This window comes from Brachypodium distachyon, chromosome 2 (genome assembly GCF_000005505.3).
Source record: "Brachypodium distachyon strain Bd21 chromosome 2, Brachypodium_distachyon_v3.0, whole genome shotgun sequence".
Classification (NCBI taxonomy): Eukaryota; Viridiplantae; Streptophyta; class Magnoliopsida; order Poales; family Poaceae; genus Brachypodium; species Brachypodium distachyon.
In genome coordinates, this window is record NC_016132.3 from 39,832,123 (window position 1) to 39,859,957 (window position 27,835).

Sequence of the window (27,835 nt, forward strand, 5' to 3'; positions counted from 1 at the left end):
CGAGGAAGCCACGACGTCCCCGCCGCACCCCTCGGGACAGGTTCCCCCAAAATCAAGGGCTTTTCCAAAGACGAGGGTTGTTGTGGAGGCGCGGTGGGAGCATCATCATGGGCGCTTGTCGCCGACGGCGATCCTGCCACGGCGTCTCCACCACAATCCTCCAGCGGGCTCTCCCAAGGGGGAGGTGCCAGGCGCACATCACCGGTCAGCGTGCCGAGCACAGACCCGGACGAAAAGCTAAGTGATTGAACCTGAACGGTAAACTATTTAAGAATTGAACGTAATTGAATGCTGCCTCGCCAAGGATGTCGCCGGAACCTGCGTGTGCCAGGGTGTTAGAAGGACGCTTGCGGGGGGGGGGGGGGTGCGCTCCCCGTGCAGCTCCCGGGTCCGTCCCGGGAGGGCATGGCTTGGAGTAGTTACCCCGCAAGTGGAGTGGCTCGCCGCTACTGCTTGACCCCAGGTCGGCACTGCGGGTCCGTCCTGGGTCCCTGGTCTGGTCAAGAGTGAGGCGCGCGAGTCCCCAGCAACACAAAGCACAACACACGAAGACTAAGGGATCCACCCCGCGAGGCAGCCCCGGGAACAAGAAGCAAGCATTAAGCAGAACCGAAAAGCTTAATTAAGTAGCGAATGATTACATGAACTAATGGGAATCTAATTGTTCAAACGGCGCTAAGCGCCACACTTGCAGGGCAAAAACAAAGGAAGATAAACAGGAAAGCAGCAGGGACCGGCAGGAGGCAGCGGCAACTAGTTGCCGGAGTCTTCCGCCGGGGGCTCCGGGGACGGCTCGGGGTCCGGGTTCCGCTGCATCCGCTCGAGCACCTCGTCGACGAACCCACGCACCGCCTGAGTGTGGGAGGGCTCGTCTTCGCTGTCCGACCAGGCGTCCAACAGCGTCTCGAAGGGAAACTCCGGGTCCCGGAGGTGTATCCTTGGGAGGATCGTCCCGGCAACCTCCCGAGCGCAGTTGGCAACCTTGTTGGCACCGTATTGGGCGATCCAGACGTCAAGCACCCCAAGCTTCCCCACCAGGTCGGAGAAGAACGGGATTAGCATCGAGACGTCTGTGCCATCCACCGCCGCGGCCTGCAACTCGAACCGGGGCAGCAAGTCGCGCAACGCCTGGGCGATCTTGAGCAGCTTCTCGGTCTCTATCTGCCGCTGCCTGATCAGCGTGCCATGGTGGAGCCGGGCATCATGCACAGCCTTCTTGGCCTTATGGAGGTTGCTCTCAAGCGTCGCAAGCTCTGCGGTCTTCACCGTGTTGTCGTTGCCGGCCTTGGTGAGCTCCTCCCGGACGGTGGCCAGCTCGGTCTCAAGCTTGGCCGCTCTGTCCTTGGCAGAGCCGAGCTGGATCTCATGCCGGGCCGCCGCTTCCACCGCGCTTTCGGTGGCCTTGACCTGCACCTCAAGCTTGACGCGCAGGCCCTGGATCGCATCGCGGTAGTTGGCGATCAGATCACTCTTCTCGTCAAGTCGGGCCTGGGCTGCTGCGAGCACCCCGGCGTGCTCCTTCTTGGTTTCCTCGAGGGTCGCCGCCAGCGAGTCCAACGCCCCCTGGAGTTCGGCGCGCTGGGGTTCCAGCCGCCGGTAGAGCTCCGCTTCCGGGACGACTGGTTCGTCGGCGCCCCCCAGGGCTTCTCGGGCAAGGCGCGCCTCCTCTCTGGCGAGGCGCGTCTCCACGCGCAGCCGGGAGAGCTCTTGGCGCTCCTTCTCCACGGCTTCCCGCACCTCACCAAGCTGGCTCTTGGCGATTGCATGGTGCTCCCTCACCTCATTGAAAGAGGTGACGAAGGCCAGTTGCTGGTCCTTGACAGCGTTCAGGAACCGGTGCCCTCACTCGAAGATGCTCGGATCCCAGGTGATAGGATTCCAAGCCACCCCGGCAAGGGTGCTGAGGTCGGCGTCGAGGGAGGCGGCCGATGACGGCAAAGCCCCCGCCGCCACCGTAGAGCTGGGCGGGGGGTCATCTGCATGTGAGGCTACCGCGCCCCCGGTAGGGGCCATCCCCTGCTGGGCGGCAGACGAATCCGCGCCAGCTGCGTCCGTGGCTGCTGGCGCATCGCCGGGTGCCGTCCTGGCGGCGGCCGTCGGACTTGCGGGGGGGTCCTCCCTCTCCTCCTCTGCCCTGGCAGGGGGATGCAAGAGGCTAGCCGCGGGTGAGGTGCCACCTACGGAAAGAGAAGGTACGGCCGTGAGATTAACTGACGATCGAAAATGCAGGAAAGAGCGCAGGAAGGAGCCGTACCAGTTGCCGACGCCACCTCCGTTGGAGTTGGGCCACCGGCGGATGCGATGGCGGCGCCGCTGGCCCCAGTGACGGCGGGGTCGGTAGCGCAATCGGCGTCCGCGCGCACCTTCTTGCTCGATGCGGCGGGCGGGGAGTCGTCCCTCCCCCTCTTGCTGGCGCTCGCCGACGAGTCAGCCCTCGGGGGTTTGCGTCGGAGTGCGAAGCCCCGGAAAACCCCTCGAGCGGGCGGAGCGGTGGTTGCTCGTGGGGTGCCGCGGCCCGGGGCACCGCTGGCACCGACGATGAGGTCGCCGTGACGTCGAGGACCGTCCCCGGTGTGGCTGCCGCTGCGGCCCTGGCGACCGCTGCTGAGGTGGCCGCCGCTGGGTCGCTGGCGGTCGTTGTCGGGGTGGTCACCGCCGTGGCTCCGACGACCCCCAGGGGTGTGGTCGCCGCCGAGGCACCGGCGGACGCCCCTAAGGCGGCTGCCACCGCAGAGCTGGGAGCCGCCGCTAGGGCGGATGCTGCCGCGGGGGCGGCTGCCGCCGCAGCCGCCGTGGAGGTAGCCGCGGCCGCTGCGTACGCCCTTGATCTCCGCACGATCAGGGGCGCATCATCGCTGTCCTCATCGTCGTCGTCCAAAGGGACGACACTCTGGGACGCTGCAGGCTGGCCCGCCTCATCATCCAGAGACTGGAGGGAGGGCCAGCTGATCTCTGACTCGCCCCCGCTTTCCTCAAGCACCTGCTTCCCGCAGGGTGCCGGCGGGGGAACGCGCGGGGTCCGAGTGGGGGTATCGTCCATCAATCCCCACTCGTTGTAGGGCGGGAAGGCGGCGACGATGTCGTTGAACCCCGCAACACCGGCATGGAGGGAGATGACTCCCGGTGGGAACCCCGTTGCGGGGAGGTCCTCGCCGGAGATCCCCTCACCCACACCTGGAGGGATTCCGAATCCACGCCTTCGCGGTGGAGGCGTGTCCTGTCCCTGGAACCGGTGTACCCCGGAGATCCGCCACTCCTTCTCGATCTTCTTCTCCGACCGGACGATGAACTCAAATTTCATCCGGTTGCGAGCGCGGAACACCACCCCCGAGGACATCACGTTCGCGTTGTCGATCCGGGGGTAGAAGTAATGGCGGAAGAGTGCCACCGACGGCATCACCCCTACGAACGCTTCGCAGAGGAATTGGAAGATGGTCACGAGGTAGAGCGACGTGGGGTGGAGCTACGCCACCCGCAACTGGTATGACTCCATCAGTGCGTGGAGGAACAGCGAGAATGGCGGCACCAGCCCGATGAGGAGGAAGCGCCCGAACACCCGGAAGTCATTTTCCTGGTGGTCGGTGCCCGCGAGGAGGATCTAGGTCTCCCCGTGCTCGTTGAATCGGGAGGCGACGGCGTGCTGGATCTTGGCCAGCGCCTCGCCATTGTAGCCGGGCCGGTAGAAGGCTAGCGAGGACCTCATCTCCCGCTTCTTCTGGTCTTTGTCGGCGGCGGCCTTGGCGGCCGCCTCACTTCTGCCGGCAGCCGCTTTCCTAGGGGCCTTCCCCTCTTTTCTCTTCCTGGTGGTGGGAGGCGCCATGGGGAACGGGGGTGGGAGCTAGCAGGGGTTCTTGGGCGCAAGATGCGAAGAAGTTGGAAGACGAAGGCTGTGATGGCAAAGTGATTTCCCCTTGCAGCAGCAGTAAAAACTTTATAGCACCCGGCCATTCGGTAACGGCCGGTTCCGCGCTCTACGGGCGCGCTGGGATAATTCCTAATCAAAGGAGTAATGTGGAGAGTAGCCTTAACTTCCCTGTTAAGGGGGAAGTTATGGCGGAAATCACGCACCCACTACTCCGTCCGTAACGGTAGGGTACGTGGAGCAGCGAAGAGACGCGGGCCCGAGGCGAGTCGGGACCCACGCGTCGGTAGGGGCGTAGCCCGGCAACCGACCTGGGAAAAATTCGTCCAGGAACCGGTGTTGCCGGCCCACGCCCGGGGGCTACTGTCGCACCAGTGGCACCCGAGGTACCACCGTTGCGCGACGCGTGGATCGCATCGCTGAGTTCCCATGAGGATCTCACCCGGGCGGCAATGTATAGGCTGCCCGGCAAACTACCAGCCCAGAGGGGCTAGCTGGGCTTCGGGGAATATTCCTGCCTGGACACCTCCCGGGAAGTTACTTGCCGGGAGGAGGAGTTCCCGGGCGAAGGTCCCCGCCTGGGCACCCCCCGGGAAGTCACTTGCCGGGGGAGAGGTTCCCGGGCGCAGGTCCCCGCCGTGAGGACGGGGCCGAGCGGGCAGAGCAGCGACGCCACGTGGGTGCGCGTTCGGCGCCCAGTGTGCAGTCTCGCCAGAGAAAGGAGTGAGCCGCACGGCGCATTTAATGAGCCGACAGGAGGGGCGTTATCCGTCTTGTCGGGCGAACAGTGGCTGTCCAGTCCTATTTCTTAGGCCCTAAACCCCTAGCAGCGGGGGTGGCGCTCATGCATGCATGCCAGCGCGCTGAGGAGGAGTTGCCCAAGCTCCTTGCTCGCCACTTGTAAACTATGCACCGTGGCACCTGTGATATCCCCTTGGCTATAAAAGGAGGACCCCCGCCAACGGTCAAAGGGTTCGGTTCTGTTCGTTTCAGCTAATTCAGTCGGTTTGCTAGATTTTCCCCTTTAGCTCGTTGGTTCGTTGGCAGAGCCAACTGGTAGTGCACACAGGCAGTGGTCTGAAGTAGAAAGAAACACGTAGCCAAAAAGAGATCACCCCGGGGTATTCCCCCGGGAACTTGTAATTGGCTGTTTTCTCAGTAATTCAAGCTCAGACAAGCAGGACGTAGGGTTTTACACCTCCAGATGGCCCGAACCTGGGTAAAAACGTGCGTGCATGTGCTTGCATTGAATTCCACAGGTCGTGTACGCCATCGGCCACGCAGGCGATCGCCGGAGCGATCCCCGTCGCCCCTGCCGAACCTAAAAAGGGGGTGTCCGCACGCCCTCGGTGTCAAAGCCCCGTGCTACGACACTCCACGAAGCTTTAGCGGCTGTCTGATTGTTTTGCATTTCCTACGGGGATCCAAAGCTCAGAGAGAACACGACATCATTTGCATGGTTTCAAATCTTAATTTCCTCAAAACACGAAAAAAATCAGCCAGCCATGCTTGAAATTCATACGGTAACATGGGAAAAAATTTGGTCCAATTCTGCGCAGCTCGAAAAAATGCGCTGCCTTTCGAAAAGACGTTTGATGTAACCCAAACGGTCTTTCTGGAAGTACTTGAATTTTTCAACCGTCACGAAATGTCCTCAATTTTTTACACGGCAACTACGACCCAATCGATGAGACTCCACGAAGGTTTCACAGATGTTTGACTTTTTTTGAATTTCCTACGGGGATCCAAAGCTCGGTGATAACACGACATCATTTGCTTGGTTCGAAATCTTAATTTCCTCTAAACACGAAAAAACTTGGCAGCCGTGCTTGAAATTCATACGGTAGCATGGGAATAAAATTTGGTCCAATTCCGGGAAGGTCGAAAAAATGCGCTGCCTTTAGAAAAGACGTTTGATGTTAACCCAAACGGTCTTTCTGAAAGCATGTGATTTTTTCGACCGTCATGAAATGTCCTCAATTTTTTTACACGGCAACTAAGACCCAATAGAAGACAATCTACGAAGGTTTCGCGGCTGTTTTATTTTTTTATAATTTCCTACAGAGATACAAATATTGGTGAGAACACGACATCCTTTGCATGATTACAAATCTTAATTTCCTCGAAACATGAAACAAATCAGCCAGCCATGCTTCAAATTCATACGGTAGGATGGGAAAAAATTTGGTCCAATTCCGCGGAGGTCGAAAAAATGCGCTGCCTTGAGAAAAGACGATTGATGTAACCCAAACGGTCTTTCTAGAAGCAAGTGAATTTTTCGACCGTCATGAAATGTCCTCACGGCAACTAAGACATCATTTGCATGGTTTCAAATCTTAATTTCCTCGGAAAACGAAAAAAATCACCCAGCCATGCTTGAAATTCATACGGTAGCATGAGAAAAAAATTTGGTCCAATTCTGCGGAGGTCGAAAAAATGCACTGCCCTTCGAGAAGATGTTTCATGTAACCCAAACAATCTTTCTGAAAGCACGTGAATTATTCGATCGTCACGAAATGTCCTCAATTTTTTTACACGGCAACTTCGACCCAATCGATGAGACTCCACAATGGTTTCACGGCTGTTTTTTTTTTTTTTTGAATTTCTTACGGGGATACAAAGCTCGGTGAGAACACGACATCATTTGCATAGTTTCAAATCTTAATTTCCTTGAAACACGAAAAAAAAGCCAGCCATGCTTGAAATTCATACGGGTGCATGGGAAAAAAATTTGGTCCAATTCTGCGGAGGTCAAAGTTTAGCACTGACTCCGATTTGGCCGAATTGTCCGTTCTAGTGAGGGACCATGCCAAGCGAGTCCTTACAAGTGGTCTAGTCTTGTTTCACTTTGATGAGTAGCTTTCTCTGGTGTGCTCATCTTATAACGCGAAACGGAACCGTTCCGGATCAAACTTTAGCACCGACTCTGATTTGGGAGAATTATCCGTCCTAGTGAGGGACCATGCCTAGCGAGTTCGTACAAGTGGTCTAGTCTTGTTTCGCTTTCATGAGTAGTTCTCTCTGGTGTGCTCATCTTATAACGCCAAACGGACCCATTCCGGATCAAGTTTAGCACCTACTCCGATTTTGCCGACTTGTCCGTCCTAATGAGGGACCATGCCTAGCGAGTCCGTACAAGTGGTCTAGTATTGTTTCGCTTCGATGAGTAGCTTTCTCTGGTGTGCTCATCTTATAACGCCAAATGGAACCGTTCCGGATCAAAGTTTAGCGCCGACTCCGATTTGGCCGAATTGTCCGTCTTAGTGGGGGACCATGCCTAGCGAGTCCGTACAAGTGGTTTAGTCTTGTTTCGCTTCAATGAGTAGCTTTCTCTGGTGTGCTCATCTTATAACGCCAAACGGACCCGTTCCGGATCAAAGTTTAGCACCGACTCTGATTTGCCCGACTTGTCCATCCTAGTGAGGGACCATGGCTAGCGAGTCCGTACAAGTGGTCTAGTCTTGTTTCGCTTCCATGAGTTGCTTTGTTGGGTGTGCTCATCCTACTACCTCAAATGGACACGTTCCGGATGAAAGTTTAGCACCGACTCCAATTTGTCCGAATTGTCCGTACTAGTGAGGGACCATGCCTAGCGAGTCCGTACAAGTGGTCTATTCTTGTTTCGCTTCGATGAGTAGCTTTCTCTGGTGTGTTCATCTTTTAACGCCAAACTGACCCGTTCCGGATCGAAGTTCAGCACCGACTCCGATTTGGCCAAGTTGTCCGTCCTAGTGAGGGACCATGCCTGGCGAGTCCGTACAAGTTGTCTAGTCTTGTTTCGCTTCGATGAGTGCCTTTGTTTAGTGTGCTCATCCTAGTACCCCCAAATGGATCCGTTCCGGATCAAAGTTTAGCACCGACTCTGTTTTTGCCGAACTGTCCGTCCTAGTGAGGGACCATGCCTAGCGAGTCCCTACAAGTGGTTTAGTCTTTTTTCGCTTGGATGAGTCGCTTTGTTTGGTGTGCTTATCCTAGTACCCCAAAGGGACCCGTTCCGGATCAAAGTTTAGCACCGACTCTGATTTGGCCGAATTGTCTGTCCTAATGAGGGACCATGGCTAGCGAGTCCGTACAAGAGTTCTAGTCTTGTTTCGCTTCGATGAGTAGCTTTTCTTGGTGTGCTCATTCTAGTACCCCAAATGGATCCGTTCCGGATCAAAGTTTACCACCGACTCCGATGTGGCCGAATTGTCCGTCGTAATGAGGGACCATGCCTAACGAGTCCGTACAAGTGGTCTACTCTTGTTTCGCTTGGATGAGTGGCTTTGTTTGGTGTATTCATCCTAATACCCCAAATGGACCCGTTCCGGATGAAAGTTTAGGACCAACTCCGATTGTCCGTCGTAGTGACGGACCATGCCTAGCGAGTCCGTCCAAGTGATCTTGTCTTGTTGCGCTTCGATGAGTAGTTTTGTTTGGTTTGCTCATCCTAGTACTCTAAATGGACCCGTTCCGTATCAAAGTTTTGCACCGACTTCAATTTTGCTGAATGGTCCGTCCTACTAAGGGACCATGCCTCGCGAGTCCGTACATGTGGTCTGTTCTTGTTTATCTTCGATGAGTAGTTTTGTTTGGTGTGCTCATCCTAGGACACCAAATAGACCCGTTCCGATAAAAGTTTATCACCGACTCCGATTAACCAACATGCCTGGTCCAACTAGATGTTGAATGTGTGTTTTATGGATTGCAGCATTGATTAATCTGAGAAGAGACTGCAGCCGTTGATTGATCTGAGAAGAGATATACGGTGAAGAAAAATCAATTAGCATATGACGGCACAAGAATTAATCAATTCGAAGGGTGGGGTACATGAAGCCGCATACCACTTTCGAGAGTTGTTTAGGGCCAACGCTGGCTATATATAGAAACCAACGTGAGGCCAATTATTTTCAATCAAGAAGAGAAAAAAGAAATCATTTTTTTGCGCCAACTGCCCGTTAAAAAATTAGACAGAAGCACGCGGAGGTGGGCGTAATTAAATTTGGCACCTATTATCTGCTGTAATTTATGCTAAACCGGTTGGATCAGTAAAATAGAACAAGGCCTAGTAGACGAAGGTAGGAATACAATTTTTTATAGACACATGGCACTCAATGTGCTACAGTATCACAAAATCCAAGACAAAAACGTTTGTTATGGAATATAATTGTTTCGACCAAATTATATTCAAGCCGATGGCATCCACGGACCGCAAATAGAGTAGAACAAATCAAATATAGACAAAACACATTTTATTACTCCTTCCATCCCGTATTAAATGTCAAAATATTACATGTATCTAGACATAATTCAATATATAGATAATTACTACGAACAAAATAACATCAGGTGAAGTTGAACTCAATATTGTCTCTATCTTTGTGCATCCCTTAAATGGTATGGCGTCATCTTCCAAAGTACAGTAATTTTTTTTTAAGGTCGTAAGGGATTTTCAACAAAAAAAAACCCTTCAACAAATACGTTTCTTATTTCTATTCTAACTTAATGGAGCTAGAAACAGCTCTTCTTTCCTGGAGGCTATAGTTCTTGGCGAGCACCAAAACTTCGTTGGTATAGTTGAGGATCTTGGACGCCATATATTGAAAAGCCTGTTACTTTGCATTATACTGTGGATTGCCTCTCCTTTTATTTCTTTGTTCCTAAATCATAATGAGATGACGTCTGTTTTCATTGGGCCCGTCGTCAAACGTGACATCGGAGTACAACCGTTCAGAGGTTAGTCTATACGAACGTACGATTTTAGCGAAAAAAATGTCACCATTAGATTTGTTCATGCATGTGAAAGTAGCGATGGGTAGTGCTCTAGCATGGTTTTCGGTAGGACAACATGCAAAGCAGACAAGCATGCACGCACGTTTTTGTACTAATTGATTTTGAAAATTCAAAACATTTTTAAGCTCAATATGCAAAAAAATTTCATACAATATTTTATTACTATTAAAGTGATAGTTTCTTATATCATTGGACGGCAATTTATTACTACTAAGGTGGCAATTCGTATATTAATCAATGCTAATTTTGTTATAACAGAGGAAAATTATGTATTGCTGAATGGCAATTTTAATGCAAAGTTACCATCATATCTATAAACTCTATAAAGTTGAAACCTACTAAATGCAGTTAATTTAGCAAGCTGCACATGCAGCCTATCCACATCAGCATTTCATCTAATTTCGATTTATTCCATCAGATAACTTGGCCCATCACGTCCATCCCACCGTGTGCAGCCCATCCACGTACAGAGCGGCCAGCCCACGAACAGGTCTCGCATACTCGCGTTCGCGTCAAGAAGCCACGGACATCGCTAAAAAAAAGAAATCAAGCCACGGAAGAGCTTTGCATCCAGATCCAGCCAGCCATGAAGCCACGAGCCTGTTCCACCGCCGCCCCCAGCCGCCGTCAGCACCGCACGCACCCCTGAGCACACCCCGCCTGCCGTCCCCGAGCGCCCTGCCCGCCGCCATGCGCTGCCCCTTGCTGCACCATCACCGCCGGGCTTCGCCGCTGCCGACTCCTGCCATGGCGCGCCCCCAAGCGCCCCGGCCGCCGCCATGCGCTTCCCCTTGTTGCGCCATCACCGCCGGGCTTCGCCGCTGCCGACTCCTGCCATGGCGCGCCCCTAAGCGCCCCGGCCGCCGCCATGCGCTTCCCCTTGCTGTGCCATCCCTGCCGGGCTTCGCCGCTGCCGACCACTGCCATGGCTCCCACGGCGCCGTCTTCGACGTCGTGTTTACGCGCGCCCCCGTCCGAACCACGACCATCTGATTCGTTGGCCCGTCGCATCTAGCCCACTGTCGTTGGGATGGCCCAGCCCACCAAGTGTAGTCCGTCTTGTGTCGTCCTGGGAGTCGTGAGTGTTCCTCCGCTGCCAATTCAGTGATTTATTCCGCCGTCGCTCCACCTCCGCCCACGCTAAGTAACCGCAGCCTTCACTCCCTTCTCATTTACGGCAGAAACGACAACCTGAATTTGAGGGGACTTTGGGTCGGTCTTAATGGCGACCGCTCTGTTTAGTCCCTTCTTCCACGCTGTTCTTCCTCACCCCTACGTCTGCCCAGAACTACCGAATTCCAGGAGCCATTTCAAGGTTTGGGATTTCCCATCTTAGGTTTTCTGTGTGGGTGTCCAGATTGTGCGCCAGCAGGGTGTTGAATTGGTTATTTTCGTCAGGGATTTCCGTGCCACTTTCTCAAATTGATCTGTGTTTCTGAAGTTAGAACGCACCAGCAGCAAGCGGAATTATGTCGTATTTCTGTGCGAATTGATTTCATCCATATCAGCGAACTCTCTCCTGGCGGTATGTACTCAAGATCTTTTTTTGTGTTATCCTTTTGTCTTATAAAATTTTGATATCTACATCTTTCTGCTGTTTTATATGCACATGCATCATAAGATACAAGTTTATGTCCATGCCAAAAAGACAATTGGATCGCAGTTGAGTCAAATAAATATTATAGGATATCAAAGAGAAGTAAATATGCTCATTCCTGTTTGATACTACTGATTTTGAAGTAAATGTGTGATTGGAAAAGTAAACATATGTAGCACTGCGGTAGTCCGGCAGGATCAAGGCAGCAAGGGGATAAAAGATAGGGTTCTTATTACCTTTGATACATTCTCAATTTTGGCTAAGACTGTGAAGATATGCCCACAGGAAGAGGGAAAAATAAAAATAAAAACATCCTTGGTCTAACTTGATTAACATCCCTGTTCCATCAAATTATTTTTATGTTTTAGAGTTCGCCTAACTTTCAGTCGGTTTCATCCTCCACCCTGTCGGCTCATATTCTTCTTTCTTAGTCGTTGCTCAATATTCAAGCTTTAGGGAGCAGCAAAGTACATCCACGATCTTTCCATCCTCTTCTCTTTGCTTTGGATGATAACCATTTTTACTGCAGGCCTTTTAAGTGGATCCTAAATCCTAATGCTTGCCTTCTGACTGAATGTTGTGCAAGGAGACAAATGACTGCCTTTTAGACTGCAGGAAATGAATCACATGGTGAGCATCTCAATGCTCTTCATATTTTTCTATAATATTAGTTCCATGTCAGATGCATATTTGTTGTATAAGAAGTAACTATTTGAGCTAATATATCTGAGGTTTAGTTGCTTCAAAGGATTTTTGCACCAGAATTTTGACGCAACACCTTAATTGGAGTTTATTGTTATCTGCTTGGTAGCCTCACACAAATTTCTCCACCCATGTATTTCCTTAATTGAATTGAGTTGTTCTGCATCTCACTATATGTATCTCTTCAGGTTATGGCATTGCTGGGTGTTCTACGGTATCCTCTCACCTGTGTACATAGAGTCACTCATCTAAACTGTGTGTTGATGGATCATCTGCAATATATATCATCAACTCCTTTAATTGGATCCAGTTAACCTCCATTTGGTGCTTCTACAGTTCTATCTGGTTCAACCTTGAATTTATTTTTAATATATGCATTACGATGAAGTCCTTCTTTTTGGCCAGTGATGCTATTTGCATTGTGGTGTTAACATTTTTTTGTCATCTCATTCATTTTGTACGATTGAGCAGGTTGCTCATTCAACAAGAGAGAAGCATGTGCAGTGGTGAATTTTGACATGCAGAAGCAGAATCTTCTTTTGCCCCCGTTTTACAATTTTGGATCTCCTTTTGTTAATCCTTTATTACATTTTCTGTCATGTTTTATTCTCTCTCAACACCTAATAAATTTATGCCAAATATTCAAATGGAGTCCTGTGTAGATCGAGAAAGTGTTTGTATGTCAAACTCTCTATATCTTGGACATTTGTTGAGGTTGTATGTAATTGATGGTTTTGTGCTGTACACATATGACATATGTAGTTTCTATTGTTCTAATATATGGAATGTTCATCTTTACTAAATCTAGGCTTTGTGCATTGCTGAATTTCAACAGTTTTCTCACTGCTGCACCGAGTACTTTGAAATTATATCTATTTTAATCTTTTTTATGTGTGTTCTGTTTACTCACTGTACAATGAGAGCACCCTTTTACGTCACGCAGAGATGATGCATTTTCTGCCTGGCTTGGCTTTTTCCAATCACATACTATCATACCAAATTTATGATATTTATCATGATTTATGTCTTGTGCTTATTTTTCCTTTGTTCAAACTTCATTCTTGGTAAAAAGAAATGTTACGAGTTTCCGCAGCTACGCTCAGGGAATCATCTAGTTTCATATGAAGTTACAACAGGTAACTTATTGCCAACACGATGGCAACTTCATAATTCGTGGGTGGTAACTTATAAGGTGAAAAAATAATTCAAAACATACTAACATGAGATCTAGTTTTAAAGATCTCGTCAAAACAAAGCTAACCGTGAAAACGGATCGTAAATTGAAATAGATGGTTTAAGAGTTACAACATTTTGAAATTTATTTTTGCAAAGCTAGCATGCAAAATCTAGATAACATGCTCTTTGCTCTTGTTTTTGTTTGTGTACGCGTACAACCCTACGCGCGCCCGGAGCGACCGGTCACGCCGTAGCAGTCCTTTGTTTGCAGGTATTTTAAGCAGAGGAAAAAAAGTCCACCGCACCGTCAGTTCTTGTTCTAGTAACAAGCCAATAAATGCCTTATCGAAGGTATTCTAATGAGACAAACAATGCCCATTTATTCCCGAGGAACGACTACATGCACAACGATGAAATATCAGTGCAGTGCTAGAGGCTAAAACACCAATCTAATATCAGGATTGGCTGTTAAAATTACCAACGCAAAGCTTCCCTGCTTTGAGTCAGTCACGCCATGAGTATCCGGTTGGAAGAGGTTGACATGTTAAGAGCTGTAGGTGTGCATCCTCTGGAGGTTGACATGTTAAGATCTGTAGGTGTGCATCCTCTGGAACATCATAACGCATATGATCTTACTCATGATCAGCTGAACGTGCAGAGGGCTCTTGAGACTTTGGCTTGGGGAACGATTTCTGCTTGATCAGTGTAGTAGGCACAAATGGTTCATCCAGCTTCGACTTGGTGAATGAAATTTGTTTCTCCAGTGTAGGCGCAGATGGCTCCTCTGGCTTCGGCTTGGTGAATGATTTCTGTTTCTCAAGTTTAGGCATGGATGGCGCCGTGCTCTTTTGAAGAGCATCGGTACCTGGCTTGTTGTCTGGCTGATCCCGAGGGCTCGCTAGCTGCTTCTGAAGGACATCAAACTTTGCTGTCGCCCATGGGGCGGTACCCACATTCCCACCAGTACTTGGAGCATCGACTGTCAGCGATGAGATGGCATCTCTTGACGAAAACCATGTGTGGCCACAGGAAATACATTCGAGCTGAAAAGCAAAGTTAAATTCTATCAGAGAGCTGGGACAGAAACATGCTAATTTCAGCATATCAGACTACCAGATGAGTTCATCCTTAGAAATCAGCCTTGCATACACTTCCTGCAGAGGACAATTGCTGGTGACTACACATGTTCGATTTAACACAACACATTGCTAAGGCTCATTCTCATACCCTCCATTCATATATGTTGCTCTACAAGTGTGTCTAGACTCGAGAGTCAATTACAAGGACTTCTACGTAGCAAAAATTCAAACACCATTTTAACACATGCTCAGAGACACCCTCCAACAGAAAGCCAATCCAAGTAAACAAGTTCAATCTGCGTTTCAGACAAACACTACATATGTTAAGCACTACTGATACCAGTGTATTAATACATTTAACATTCGCTAACAGGTATTGCATAACTACATTTGTATAATTTAGCAATTTGATGATACTTGTTGAAGGCACTGGTAGCATAAATTCAGCAATATAACCAAATTTTCCACCTAACATGGATGAGCATAAATATAAAAAGATTTTTGAGATTAGTTAAATGAATTTTTTTTGATTTGTCCTGAAAAATGTTTCACAGCTCTTCGATTTTTTATTTATTTACTAAGATATTCACATCCAAATAACAGCAAACAATGCATCTTAGATTCTGTGGTCGTGTTCAGAACACTGTTATTGTCAAGTGGAGGAGGTATAATCCAACTACATTTAAGAAGAAAACAAGAAACAGGAAAGAAAAGGAAAGAAGATAGGGAAAAGGGAAATGGGTCAGCCTTGCCCATCATATAGAAGACAGAAACAAAGAAAATCAAGTGACAAGATGGCATTCCAGTCAAGTGATGGCCTGGTGAGAATTTCAAGACACTCATCTTCACTTTGCGCTCCATTCTAGCCTGTTCCCTCAATTTCTCTCCATGATCACATCAGCTAGGGGTGTTCAAAATCAGGTTGAGTCCAACCCATGAAAACCGGCCATCCAACAATTATGTCATCTGTCTTCAATGATCACAACCTGTCTGACAGAGCTAATGCAAACAATTGAACTAGCGGTTTTGACAGGCTAAGCTCAATCCTTATTTGAACACCCCTAGCAGCACGGGTGGCAACAACACTAAGACCCTTCCCCGGCCACCCTCTCACTTGGTATCTTGGTGGCAATGAAAATCGCAAACCACCCTTAATCAAGGTCAAACCAACAAGGATCGCGGGGTTAAAAGCACTGATACGGCCAGACCTGCCGTGTTGGCATGCTGACATGCCGCGACACGCCCCGATACGGGTCTCCACACCCTGAGCTTTGAATTAAAAAAAAAACAATTCGGGATACAGCTTGCATACATGGGGACACTACATGATACGGAGGATTGGGATGGCCAACAAAAACTCTAACCTACAGGGGAGAACCATTTGCTCGAGCTGTGACCCTAACCCTGCCCATCAAGCATGGGATGGTTGAAGACTCTGAAAGGTGTTCTACCTGACTAAGGGGCCTTGCGTCTAGTCAGAGTAGCAGCAGAGGCAACTTGGGGATATTTTAGGGTAGGTTGGCGCTTTATCCCAGGGAACCTCCCCTTGTAATCGCCCAGGCAGCTGTAACCCTCACCCGGATCGGAGTATATAAGCCGGGTGGGGGAAAAACCCCAATCAGGCAGAGCCTTCTTCCCCAAGCCTTCTCTATACCAGACGAGAGATAAAGAAGAGTCAACAACCAAACTCTGTACACATAGATATGAGCAACCTCGAGGGAATTCATCCCCGAGTTGCTCAAGCAACTCACCCAACCAGATCAATACAGAGTACAGACACCCACAAACAGGATTAGAGTATTACCTCACATCGAGGGCCCGAACCTATATGAATCTTTGTTCTAGGTGCTATCATCGGTGATACTTGGTCATGCGCTACCCCGAATCATATATTACCGCGTTACTAAGAAACACCAACAGTTGGCGCACAAGGTAGGGGCAGCACCCAACTCCCAAGATTGGGTCCTGATGGTGTCTTCTGCAATCAGCTCTGCTTCCGGTGTGATCGTCTGCTACAACACTGGAGGCCTGGCACCTGCTCTGGGCCAGCTCCTCCGCTTTGGAGAGCTGGACTTCACCTCCGACACGGACAAGCCATGTCTCCATTTGATATATGATATGTGGGATAGCATGATAGAGAAGGTGATCGAAGGCGTTTTGTTTTCTATTGCTTGCTGATTGTTTTATTACTTGCTGATTTTTATTTGTTATATCATGTTCATAGGTGGAAATACCTATCTATCGGTTTTAAGGAAAGGACATATTTTCTAACTTCTACAGCATTATTAAGGAAATCCTTCTACCCCGTTGGACCAAGAGCACCCCTCTACTGTCTGTCTCACTCACTAAATCCAAGGTAATATACATGTTGTTGTTTGTCATTTCAAGATGCGGGACAAGCTTGTTGATTGTATTCCAATAATAGGTACTATAGTCAAGAATGGATTAATGAAGTCCCTGGACATGCTAGCCCCAATGATGATAGTGAAGTTATTGAGATGAGAAACATGTGCTATCAAAAGCTTTTTCCAGACCATGATGACTTCAAGACTATCGAGAAAGAGTTTGTTGATTTTGCTCTCTACACCAATGCCTTACAAAATCAAGACTCAATTGAAGATAAACTTTATTTTGAACCAGAGCAATGGTGGGGTACTCATGGGGTAAGCACAGAACTGCTAGAAAAAATTAGCTTTGAAGTTACTTGAGCAGCCAGCAGCTTCCTCTCGTTGTGAGAGGAATTGGAGTACACATGCTTTTTTATCCATACGTCTGCAATATATAGGCTCACTCCAGCACGAGCTGAGGCTTTAGTGTTCTCAAATAACAACCTACGCCTACTTTCAAGACACTCGAGCAAATGTAAGTGGACCAAGCAAAATGTGGTATGTTGGGGGAGATGGGAGTTGAGAGTTTCACTGGTGTTGGCATGCTTGAAGGTGCTAATCTTTCACTTGATGAACCAGAGCTGGAGGGGGAGGTATTGGATGATCTCACTTGAGGCTTTGGTGTTTCACCTTTTGCTTCAAGGCCTCCAGTTATATTATTTATGTTCCTTTTATCATGTACTGTAATCACTCCTTGACTATGCTCTCGACTTCTCACTGTCTGCAATTTGCTACATGTATTGGAGGCACAGGCAATAGGCACGCATCAAATGGCGCAGTATCTTCTCATATACTCGCCGAATCCCCGTACGACTGTTTTTGGAAAATGCCGTATGCCGTGTCCTCGTATGAGTCTCGCCGTATCAGTGCAACGTGGGTAGCATACCCAGTGATCCTGGTAACTATGCATAGGCCATCACTGAGTGCAGGATAACAGGTAAGCATTCAAATAATTGGTCACAAAAGGTGCAAGGAACCAACTCATCATTCATTTTACGAAGATCAACATCATGTGTTTCACTAGTCAACAAAGAAAATTTCAACGTGCAAATATAGTCATGATTCAGAGAATAAAACTTGTTGCTATTTTAAGAAGCTGTTAATTAAATCATCTCAAATAAATTCCAAATTAAGTCAAATGTTCACAGAAGTTCTCTCAACTTAGAAAATTTATAACTACAAACAAGCTCCTGGCAGCAAGCTGTAATAGTTTGCAGTGCCACCAGTGTAAAATAAAATATGGACAAGATACCCATTAAAAATACCCAGAAAATATGCACAGAACCTACTGTACATTATCGAGGAATAAATGAAAAGCATTGACCATCTCTTTCTCATTTTTTGACTGACATGCTGCCAATTATTGGAACAATATATGAAATGTCATGTTTGCAACAAAAGCATCAAACAAATCCATGAGCAACAGCAATGACCAGTGTAACAGGTTGGCAGAACCCTGCACTTTCAGAAAGATCTGGAAGCCCACAAAGGCACCAAACAAGCAAAATTTTGAAAGCAGATTTGAACTTTTCAAAGTGGCTCCCACAACTGCAATGCAAAAATTAGCACTTCAAAGTATTTTATTTTAAGAATGAATACCTGAGATGGTACAATTGAAGTCGAAAAGTCCAATGCGCACACCCAGAAAAATAAATAAACTGTCTTGATAACAAAAAAGAACATTTAATTACCTGATAGCGATCTCCATGACCAGCATGAATAATATCAGAAATGCCTACTTTCTTTTCTGTGCACCGTTCACATCGCGCGTCAGTCATCTAGTGAAGAACAAACAGAAATTGAGAGAACTGAATACTAAATAACTCCAGATGAAAAAATAATACTCCAGACGAATAATATCAGATATGCCTAGTATGGGACGGAGGGAGTAATTGCAAAGAATATTTTTTCTTTTTATTGTGCTGACTAATTGTTGCATTGAAAGGATGTGTGGTGTACAATACCTGCAACCTCCTTGATTCTTCTGGTTCAGATGTTTTCTCTGCCGGTGTCAACCCAGCCTGAAGAAGCAAGTACTGTTAGAATTGAAAATGCCTATTTGATTCCCTGAACTTTAGGGATGTGTCTGCTAAAATTATCATTGTAGACAGTTTTGACAAGATAGCAAATGACAATAATGTGACAACTTCGCGATGGCAGATGACTCAGCAGATGAAATTAAAAATAAAATTGATCTAACAGGTTACAGGTCCCAGATGTCAGTGCACATTCTCTATTTCCTTTTCTTTTCCACTCTTATCTATCCCATGCTCTTGATGTCCGGCGACAACCACTGGCACTGGATGTCACCGGCATGCGACGTGTCAGACTGTCAGTGCACAGGGACAGTTCCTTCTACTCCCGCTGGGTGCAGCATCATCACCAGAGCCTTGCCCTTGTACCTTCTCTCTGTTTCTGAAGCAAGGTAGCATCTTACTACAATACAATGGCAAGCCCAAATGCTCTCCCCTGTTCCCAAATCCATTTCTATTCCAATGCCAAAATGTGCCCACATCTATGATCCTGCAGTACACATTCTTTGCCACCCCATCAATCTCTGCATGCGTACCATTCTTCGACTCCTTTGAACTACTTTCTTCTACAACCTCCAAGGTTTACCTCTCAACTCCCGCAGTAAACCTTCTTTGCAACCCCATCAATCTCTGCATGTGTACCATTCTTCGACTGCTTTGAACTACCTTCTTCTACAACCTCCAAGGTTTACCCCTCAACTAATTTGAGGTTTACGTTGCCAGAGCGCCACCGCCAACCTCTTCTTTGCCAGTACTATTTGGCACACTCTTCTGATTGTTTGTATAGGTCAGGACCCGATCTGATTCCACACTGTGTGATCTTCACCACCAACCACCGGTTCTTTTCAAATCCTTCTTCACTACTGGTCGCGCTGGGATTTGATGAAGTCCATTTTACCACCCTCAACTATTCGCAAAGTCCAAATTACACCCTAAAACTCTAAACCAGACAAAATACCCCTCATCTTCTCATCCCGTCCACTGGTACCCCCTGAACTGTTCATCATCGATTTCCCTGGTTTTGGCCGCCACGCTGGACTGTGGACCCAGCTTGACTGCCATGCTGGCAAAGGGGTAGGGGGCACAGGGATTCGTCTCTCCCCCTCCCCCCACCCCACCCCCAACCACCCACGGCACTCTTCTATCTCTCTCTTTTCCCCACTGCTTGCAAGAACCTTAGAGCGGCAGCTGATTGGTTGATCCGGCACCAGCGGCGGTGATTCAGCAACAGCAGCTCTGACCATTCCCCATCTTCCTCTGTACTCGGCTATTTGGCCTCAGTCGATATCTGGCCATGGCTTCATGGGAGAGGGTGGAGAATCAATGATGTCTTGGCTCCATGACGGTGGCTCAAGGAACTCCAGCATGCAGCACACGGGAGATGGAAGGAAGAGAAACCCTGTGCTCACCCCTTTGCCAGTGTGGTGGTCAAGCCGGGTCAACAGTCAAGTGTGGTGGCCAAAACCAGGGAAATCGATGGGGAGACAGGTAAAGGGTACTGGTGAACAGAATGAGAAGATGACAGAGTATTTTGGCTGTTCTAGTGGTAACCGACCTGCGATAGCACTCGCTTCTGACTTCTCCGTTCATTCCCTTAGCCGTATGCTCTAAGAAGTACAGAATTAATCTGCTGTTTATTATGCCATGTGTAAGAAACTAGAATAAAACTGGTGGGTGGGAGTGTTAAAGTAGACGATTTTCAGTCTTGTTAAAATTTGTCCTATCAACTGTACTACTAAATCACTGTTGTAAAGGAGATAGGTGAATGGTTCTATAAGAAGCACAATGTAAAATGCTTAAGTTGATTATACCTTTAGTTCAGCAGGAGACATTGTCAAAAGAACTGGAGGGTCAAGCTCCTTGTTCATCAGTCGCGTGCGCAGTACAGGGCTATTCTGCATATCCAAAATATTAATGATATGAGTAGGACTCTGTGAGTTAAAGATCTATATTGCTAAAGAGTAAAGACTCCATGATAAATCGCTAAGGAGCACATATTATTATTATCACTATGAACTATGGTAATTACATCAGCTATAGAGCCGAAAATCGCGCTAGAATTACTATATATGGTTTCAAATTAGGAAAAGTACAGCAGGTTTATAGCTGAACGAGAATGGTTATAAGTTAGAAACTTGTTACATGCAAGAAAAAATTAGTCTCATTCTAATAAAACAAAGCTGGTCACAGATAAACCTAATATTTGATGTACGAGCATTATATCTTAGAAGTGAACTGAGTCAGACAAGCATATGTGAAGCTCACATGTTTCAACACAACTATGAATCTATGTTTATTCATCCGAAGATAATGCATACATTAATCCGAAGATAATGCATACATTACATTTTGGTGAATATCTGGAATTGGCATCTGTGTTTACATAACTGATAAAGACATTGCTGAGTAAACTCTAGTGAAGGTATCTTAGCCACCCCCCGCCACCACACCTCTCCAGAGAGAAAATACCACACTGTCTAGTCTATTTACCTTAGTGCTACAAAAGATTCAGAAGTTGTGGCTGTGGTGAAAGCAAGCGGCGATTGGAATGACCATGGTTTGACAACCATAGAATAAATAAAAGGTTGACGTGCACAATTTCTAGCATTGCCTAAACCAACAGAAACTTATGGGCAACGAAAGGAGTATATAATTGCTGTTGCTTTAGGAAATGCTAGAACTACATGTTGATACCCATATATTTGGAGTTGATTTGCCAAAACTACATATTTATTCTTTAAATTATCAAGGAACTACACATTAAGGAAACAATCTAGCAAAATTGCAAATTTATGATTGCCTTATTGTATCAAAGAGCTACATGTTTAGGGTGGATCCTAACTCCTGACCATCCTGACATCTGAGGACCATCCGCCAGCCTCTAGCCCTTATATCCCTTATATTGTGCAACATTATGGTCCAGAAAGGGATTGCAGGGTGCAGAAGACGATTTTTGGATTTGGGACTCTATTGATTGAGAGGCTCAGTTGACGGAGTCAGCCATGTCAATCAAGAAACTAAAGAGGGAAGGGGCCATATAAAAAGGAGATCTCAGGATGCTCGGAGTAATGGTCAGTATGGAAACCTATGTCTCTCCAATACGAATTGTCCTTAAATCTGTAGATTACCAAACAGTTCCATAAACCTGCAGCTCCTTCCAAGTTTTACACTGTATTTAAACGATCTAAACAAAATAATTCTAAGAAATAATAATGATACTGGGTACACATCCTCTCTTGTCCATACCAAAACTACCAACATAAAAAGTAAGAGTTGGATGGGATACTTTCGATCTATAAGTGAATTGCCCTCCTTTCCCCGTCAGCTTGAGGTTCGGGTGGACTGGTTCGGTGCATGAAACTCAATATGATCTCAGAGCCAAGAAGTCTTGAGTTCAAGACAAGGCTGAAGCAATTAAGTTGCGCTCCACTTTCAGTCCATGCATAGGCCTGACGGAGCCACACACCTGAGGGGGAGTGTTGAAGTATAAGTGAATTGCCCTCCTTTCCCCATCAGCTTGAGCTTTTGGCTGGACTCGTTCGGTGCATCAAATTCAATATCCATATTCCAGGGTATCAATCTGTGCATCAACATTATCCTTCCTCCTTCCATCGGGTCGATATCAATCTCTAGGAACTGAACGACTTGTAACAGATTCAGCAGGTTCAAGTGACAATTTCTTTGCTTTGTTATATTGGGTTTCATCGATATGTTTGCCAATTAATATTTTCTTGCGAAAATAGATTTGCCAATTATTTTTCTGTCAAAATAGATTTGCCAATTATTATTTTGCTGCGAAAATAGATTTGCCAATTGTACCTGATCATGCTGTAAATTTAGAAATTCTAGGTGCTTTAGTCACAGGTTCAATGATTTCATTACGAAGTATTAGGGTATGTGTGGCTTAATTTACAATTCTAAACACGTACATTGCATGCACACGATTGTTAGTACAAGGAGCTGGATAACTTGGCTCCAATGGAACTAATCCTAGCTTTCCTAATTACCGGGATCTTATCGGTTATTTGGAGAATCGGAAAATGACGGTATACAACAGCATTGTGTTGAAATCTATAATCTCTATAAAGTTGATCCCCACTAAAAGTTATTTAATGTTTGCAAGCTCAACATGCAAGTGTCCACATCATCAAGTTGATTCCCACTAAGCTCAACATGCAAAGTGCCATGTCATCAAGTTGAATTCCACTAAGATTCATTTAATAATGTTTGCAAGCTAAACATGCAAAGTGTCCACATCATTGAGTTGATCCAACTAAGCTCAACATATGGAGTGTCACGTCATCAAATTGATTCCCACTAAGATTCATTTGATGTTTGCAAGCTCGGGATGCATATTGTCCTCCGCGTGTGACAAAAACATAACTTTTTTACCTCAAGGCACTCTCATCATAAATTTTTACCTCAGCCGTCACTTCATGAAATCATGTCCTCTCTACTCTCAGCATTCCAGCATGGGAAGCTCATAAGAACTGTACGGATTTAATTCAACGGCTGAGGGATACTAAACCACCACCGGTGTGTTTAACTTTTAAAACCATGTCTACTCATGCTCACATCTCAAACCAAACTACCGTGTGACCATCCATTTGTCAACATTGATTATATTAAAAAGTGGATGCCACATCTGCAAGTTATTCATATATATGAAACTCAGAGCAACAACAGCATGTAGTTCAAGATAAATATATTTTATTTTCAGTCACAAGAGAAATTAGTCCCAACGATAAACAAATTTGTACACCATACAAACACATTTACGTCATCTCTTAAGTCAATCATGTCATGATTTCAATACTTCTATATTGTTTATTTGCAATCCATTTTTTCTTTTATGTAGGGCAAATGCATTGCATTTTGAGGCCCGAAGCAACGCGCGGGGTATCCAATAGTTTACTTATACGAATAGGGAAAGATCTGGATTTTTTTTCCAATATCTGAAAGTCATGCTTCAACAAATATATAATGCTCATCGACGTAGACACTACTACCTCCTATTCTATGATTTACATGTTGAAATAGATGTTTGCAAGAAACAAGCCCAAAAGATCTGGTTAAAACTTTATGTACCTTGATGTTGAATTCTAATTTTCTCATTTTCTGATTATACTTCTGGAAGTCAGAACCAAGAGAATCATATGTAGACTTCTCTAAGGAGGCCATTATCGAAACAACCACATCTGGTGCATAAGAATTTTCATTATCCTGAAAGTGGAAGATAGTCACATATCATCTAAGGAGGAAATACAGAGAATTAAAAAAAGACAGAAACAGGTAGAAGGCTTTAGCAAACATATACTCCCTCCAATCCATAATAAGTGTCTCAGACTTAGTAGAACTTTGTAAACTAGTACAAAATCTGAGACACTTATTATGGATCAGAGGGAGTACATCTTTTATGAGATGCGATAATAAAAGAAGACATTAAACCAACCAAAACGAATAAAGAAAACAACAAAACATGGAACAAAATGTAAAACTAAAGAAGGTAACAAATGATTCTAGATGTACACAACATATTGTCGACATTTAAACATAGGACAGAATGATGGGTCTGAGTTTAGCATGCCAAAACAACACACAGATTATATTGCACCACAAATACTTGATTTTATGCTGTCACACTCTAGGATCTCAAATTTATAGTGCATAAAGTTCAAAGACAATGTAATTTGCAGTGCTCAAATTGATCTGAACAGTGGCCGAATGGATGAAACAACAGGCTACTTACAGACATGCCTCAAAGGCCAAAGCCTCATTCAAACAGCAAAATGCATTTTTTAAGTAGCTATACTCAAGCAAAACTTCCTAATGTGTGGAGTCAAATGTTCCCTTGATTCCTTTATATCATTATGTTTCCAAATATAAAAACAATGCTGCGACATTAATAGAACAAATTTCACAGTACTGGAGTACTGGTAGCTCAGTGAGCACCCTAATACTATGGTTGACTATTCTCATCCAACAGAGGGAGCAGAACAATTGAATTTAGCAGCCATAAACCTCAGTAAAATCGGCTAGAGAGGAGCATGCTCGACTCGATGGCCAATAGTCCTATAGCATAACCATACAATATGATTAATGAAGTTAATGCCTCCGTTTATATACTTCATCCGTTTCGTTTTACTTGTACATTTAGTCTTTGCAAGTTTATACTTGTACATTTGGACCCAAAAGCTTTACTGTCATTCTACTCTTACTTTTCCTAGGCCAACAGTTTTAACGCTACCATCCTATCGGGTGAGGGGAGCATCGGAGGTGACTCTGAGGGGAGATTGGAGAAAAATTGAATGGATGATGCAATTAATTGCATAAGAATACAAAGAGGAAGGCCAAGTAGCACGTTGTCTCCCTAGCATATTTTGCTTTAAAAGGCTGCGTGCACAAGTAAAAAGAAATGGAGGGAGTAGAAGTTAATGAATAAATGGAAAACAAACCCCATCACAAGTTTGGTAAGACACCTGAACCGTTTTTGCGTATGGGTTCAGGTTCACAGTGGAATTTCCCAGTTAGGAAGAAAAGGGTGGTGTATCGCTAACCCGAACCATGTAGCGCTTCTCAGAGGAATCCTGCTTCCAGTACCACGAATTTGACGTGCATGATTTTAAAACATTCCCGTTAAAAGATAGGAGCAACTTACAACGGAACTAGTATCCAGTGCAGATGAACCATTATTTGAGATTTTGGCCACACTAACAGGATCGGCATGTGCAGCCCCAGCACCTTCATTTGATGTTAATGGAATAGTGTCTAATAATTTGTCAAGCCACTTATCACGATAAGTGGCTGTAGTAAGTACTTTGAATTTGGCCAGGATGGCGTAATGCTTTAGATTATCACTCCCAGGTGTCTCTGGTTTCACGAAATGCTCAGATTTGCCTGTTGCGTCTCTTGAGACATCTATAGGGTTCATAGGTCTCTTCCGTAGGCCTCGTTTATTTGGGAACTGATCAGTATTGTCGCCTGGTGTATCTGTCGGTTCACGGTCAGGAAGCTCCCCGATACGGTCCATTGTTTTCTTCACAAGGAGATCAATCTCATGTTGTTTGTTATCCTCATAATCCTTATCTGTTAAGTTCCACAGCTTCTTTGCAACTGTGTCATACACCTTTTGCACAATAAACCCAGGGTGTTCCTTTCGACTTGGAATCTTCTTGTTCAGAGGAATAAAATGGACCACACATTTGTGCATGACTGACTCTGCTGGGACATCATCAATATGAAAACTATAAAACAGCTCTCTTGTATCACTTGCTGTCCAGTTCCCGCCACCCTTTTTGTCAGCCTCTTCTGGCCTATAAAACCATTGACCAGTTACTGATAAGCTCCCATCATATTCGGTTATATCCTGCTCAAAGATAAGTAAAATAAATTGTATAAGTCATTCAGAATTATACCAGGATGAATTGGTAACAGCAAGAAGTCACAGAATTAAGGATTATTACATCAACAAACATTCATGCAATTCTAAAGAAACGGGTGGATTTTGACTTCACAACTACTGGGAATAGGCAATGGCGCAAACCATAGAGTGCAGGCTAGGTCTGACAAGGAACTGTTTCATCCAAATCATGTCCTAAGTCTAGTGTCAGTCCGTATAAGGTTATTATTAAACCATGGAAATAACATCAAAGGTCTGTGAAGCCAAAACAGGCCAACATAAATCAGCAAGAAACTATTGTTGGCTGTATTATCACGCTAACAAAACTACTCGTAGCTAATAATTTAGCAATCTTAGCTAAATCAAATGATCTATGTGCACAATTTTTTTGTAACTTCTCTAAGTGGGAAAAAAATGCCACAAATCAAAACTACTCATTGATCACGTAACTGGTATTTTTCTATGCGAGATATATGCATGCTAATGTACTAGTATCTTCAAAAATCGCAAAATTGTGGCATTCATCACTGACCTTGATGATGGCGACATAGGGCTTCTCGTTCTTCTGCTCAGGCGTGAGCAGAACCGGATCCTCCTACAAAAATCCACAAGAAAATTTCAGAACCTCCAAGGACCCAAAAAGGTCGAAGCAGAAATGAGGATAAGGTTAGCACGGCGCAGCTTACGAGTTCGAAGGTGTTGCCCTCGTACTCGAAGGAGGCGTAATGCTTCCGCTGCTTCTTCCCCTTGCCGGTGACCTTTACGGGATCCCCGACGGGCACCGCCTCTGTGCTATCCTCCTCGCGCACCTCCTCCTCTTCCTCCTCGTCCGATTCCGCTTTCTTCTCCTCCGGCTCCTCGTCGCTCTCCTCGACGGCGCGCTTGGGCTTGCGGCCGCGGCGTCGGCGGGTCCGCGTCTCCTCCCGCCTCTCCTCCTCCTCGTTCCTCCGCATCTCCTCCAGGTCCTTCTCATCGTCCTCCTCATCCTCAAGTTCAAGCTCGTCCTCCTCATCCTCATCCTCCTCCTCGTCGGCATGGCGACGCGGCTGCTTCTTGGCACCCGAGGAGGAGGGGACTGCGGGCTTGGCAGTTTTGGGCGGCTCGGCAGCTGCTTTGTCGTCGTCGTCGTCGCTGGTGGACTGCTGCGTGAACCGGCGGCGCCTTCCCATTTCTCGTAACGGCGGGATTGGGGAAGTTGTGCCTGAAGCGGCGGCAGGGTGGACGCACAGGAGTTCTGGAGAGAGGAAAAACTCTGGAGAGGTCGGTCTGATGGATCTGGACAAATTCTTGGGCCTATAGTCTTCGCAACGGATGGCGTGGTTGGTTGGTCTGATGGACAACATAGCGCAATCTTGGGCCCGCAGCCAAAATGCAGAAAACATTTCGTTTGGTATTTCTGCTCGCATGCGGGCCTTGCACCGGAGCTGCAAAATTGGGCTCGCAAGCTGCACGCGGGGAACGCTTGAATTAGGACATTTTTTCGCGGCAGCGTCGGCCTCGTCGCTATTTCTCTCGCGTCTTAGGGCAGACGCGACCCAAAACGACCACTTTCGGCAGTTTGCGTCGCGGGCCGGACCCAAATCCGGCCAACGTCCCTTTGGGTCCAACACTGCGTTCAGCGGGACGACCCATTTTTTTTAAAAAAAGCTAGCCGATGATAGACATTGCATACATATAGTAGGGGCAAAGTTCATACATATAGTACATAATATTAAAACAAATACATAAAATAATAATAAGACAAAGGTCATCTACTTGGAGTCTGACTCCAAGTCGATGATCTCTTGCTCCTCCTCCTCCGGGGTCCAGGCCTCCAGGTCGTCCTCCG

At 46.5% G+C, this 27,835-nt stretch overlaps 1 protein-coding gene and 2 long non-coding RNA genes across 4 annotated transcripts; 2 read left to right on the top strand and 1 right to left on the bottom strand.

Annotated features, from left to right (window-relative positions):
- Nucleotides 1–10,166: 10,166 nt before the first annotated feature.
- LOC104582787 lies at nucleotides 10,167–12,736 on the top strand. Its single transcript, XR_002963523.1, has 3 exons — nucleotides 10,167–10,949; nucleotides 11,033–11,861; nucleotides 12,122–12,736. It is a non-coding gene; the product is annotated as an uncharacterized LOC104582787 (long non-coding RNA).
- A 490-nt stretch (nucleotides 12,737–13,226) lies between these two features.
- Nucleotides 13,227–27,286, bottom strand: LOC100843157 (FK506-binding protein 3). 2 transcript variants are annotated; one of them, XM_003569107.4, is made up of 8 exons: nucleotides 26,694–27,284; nucleotides 26,540–26,602; nucleotides 25,267–25,974; nucleotides 23,697–23,831; nucleotides 20,420–20,503; nucleotides 18,540–18,596; nucleotides 18,267–18,353; nucleotides 13,227–14,152 (listed from the first exon to the last, which is right to left on the bottom strand). In XM_003569107.4, exons 1-8 carry the CDS (start codon nucleotides 27,174–27,176, stop codon nucleotides 13,742–13,744), a joined length of 2,028 nt encoding a protein of 675 aa, XP_003569155.1. In that variant the 5' UTR covers nucleotides 27,177–27,284; the 3' UTR covers nucleotides 13,227–13,741. The 2 variants fall into 2 exon arrangements, with proteins under 2 accessions (XP_003569155.1, XP_010231885.1); XM_010233583.3 differs by lacking the exon at nucleotides 13,227–14,152 and adding an exon at nucleotides 17,717–18,123 and having other exon boundaries at nucleotides 26,694–27,286.
- Nucleotides 15,552–16,766, top strand: LOC112270912. The gene is made up of 3 exons (XR_002963525.1): nucleotides 15,552–16,330; nucleotides 16,413–16,544; nucleotides 16,614–16,766. It is a non-coding gene; the product is annotated as an uncharacterized LOC112270912 (long non-coding RNA).
- Nucleotides 27,287–27,835: the final 549 nt, after the last annotated feature.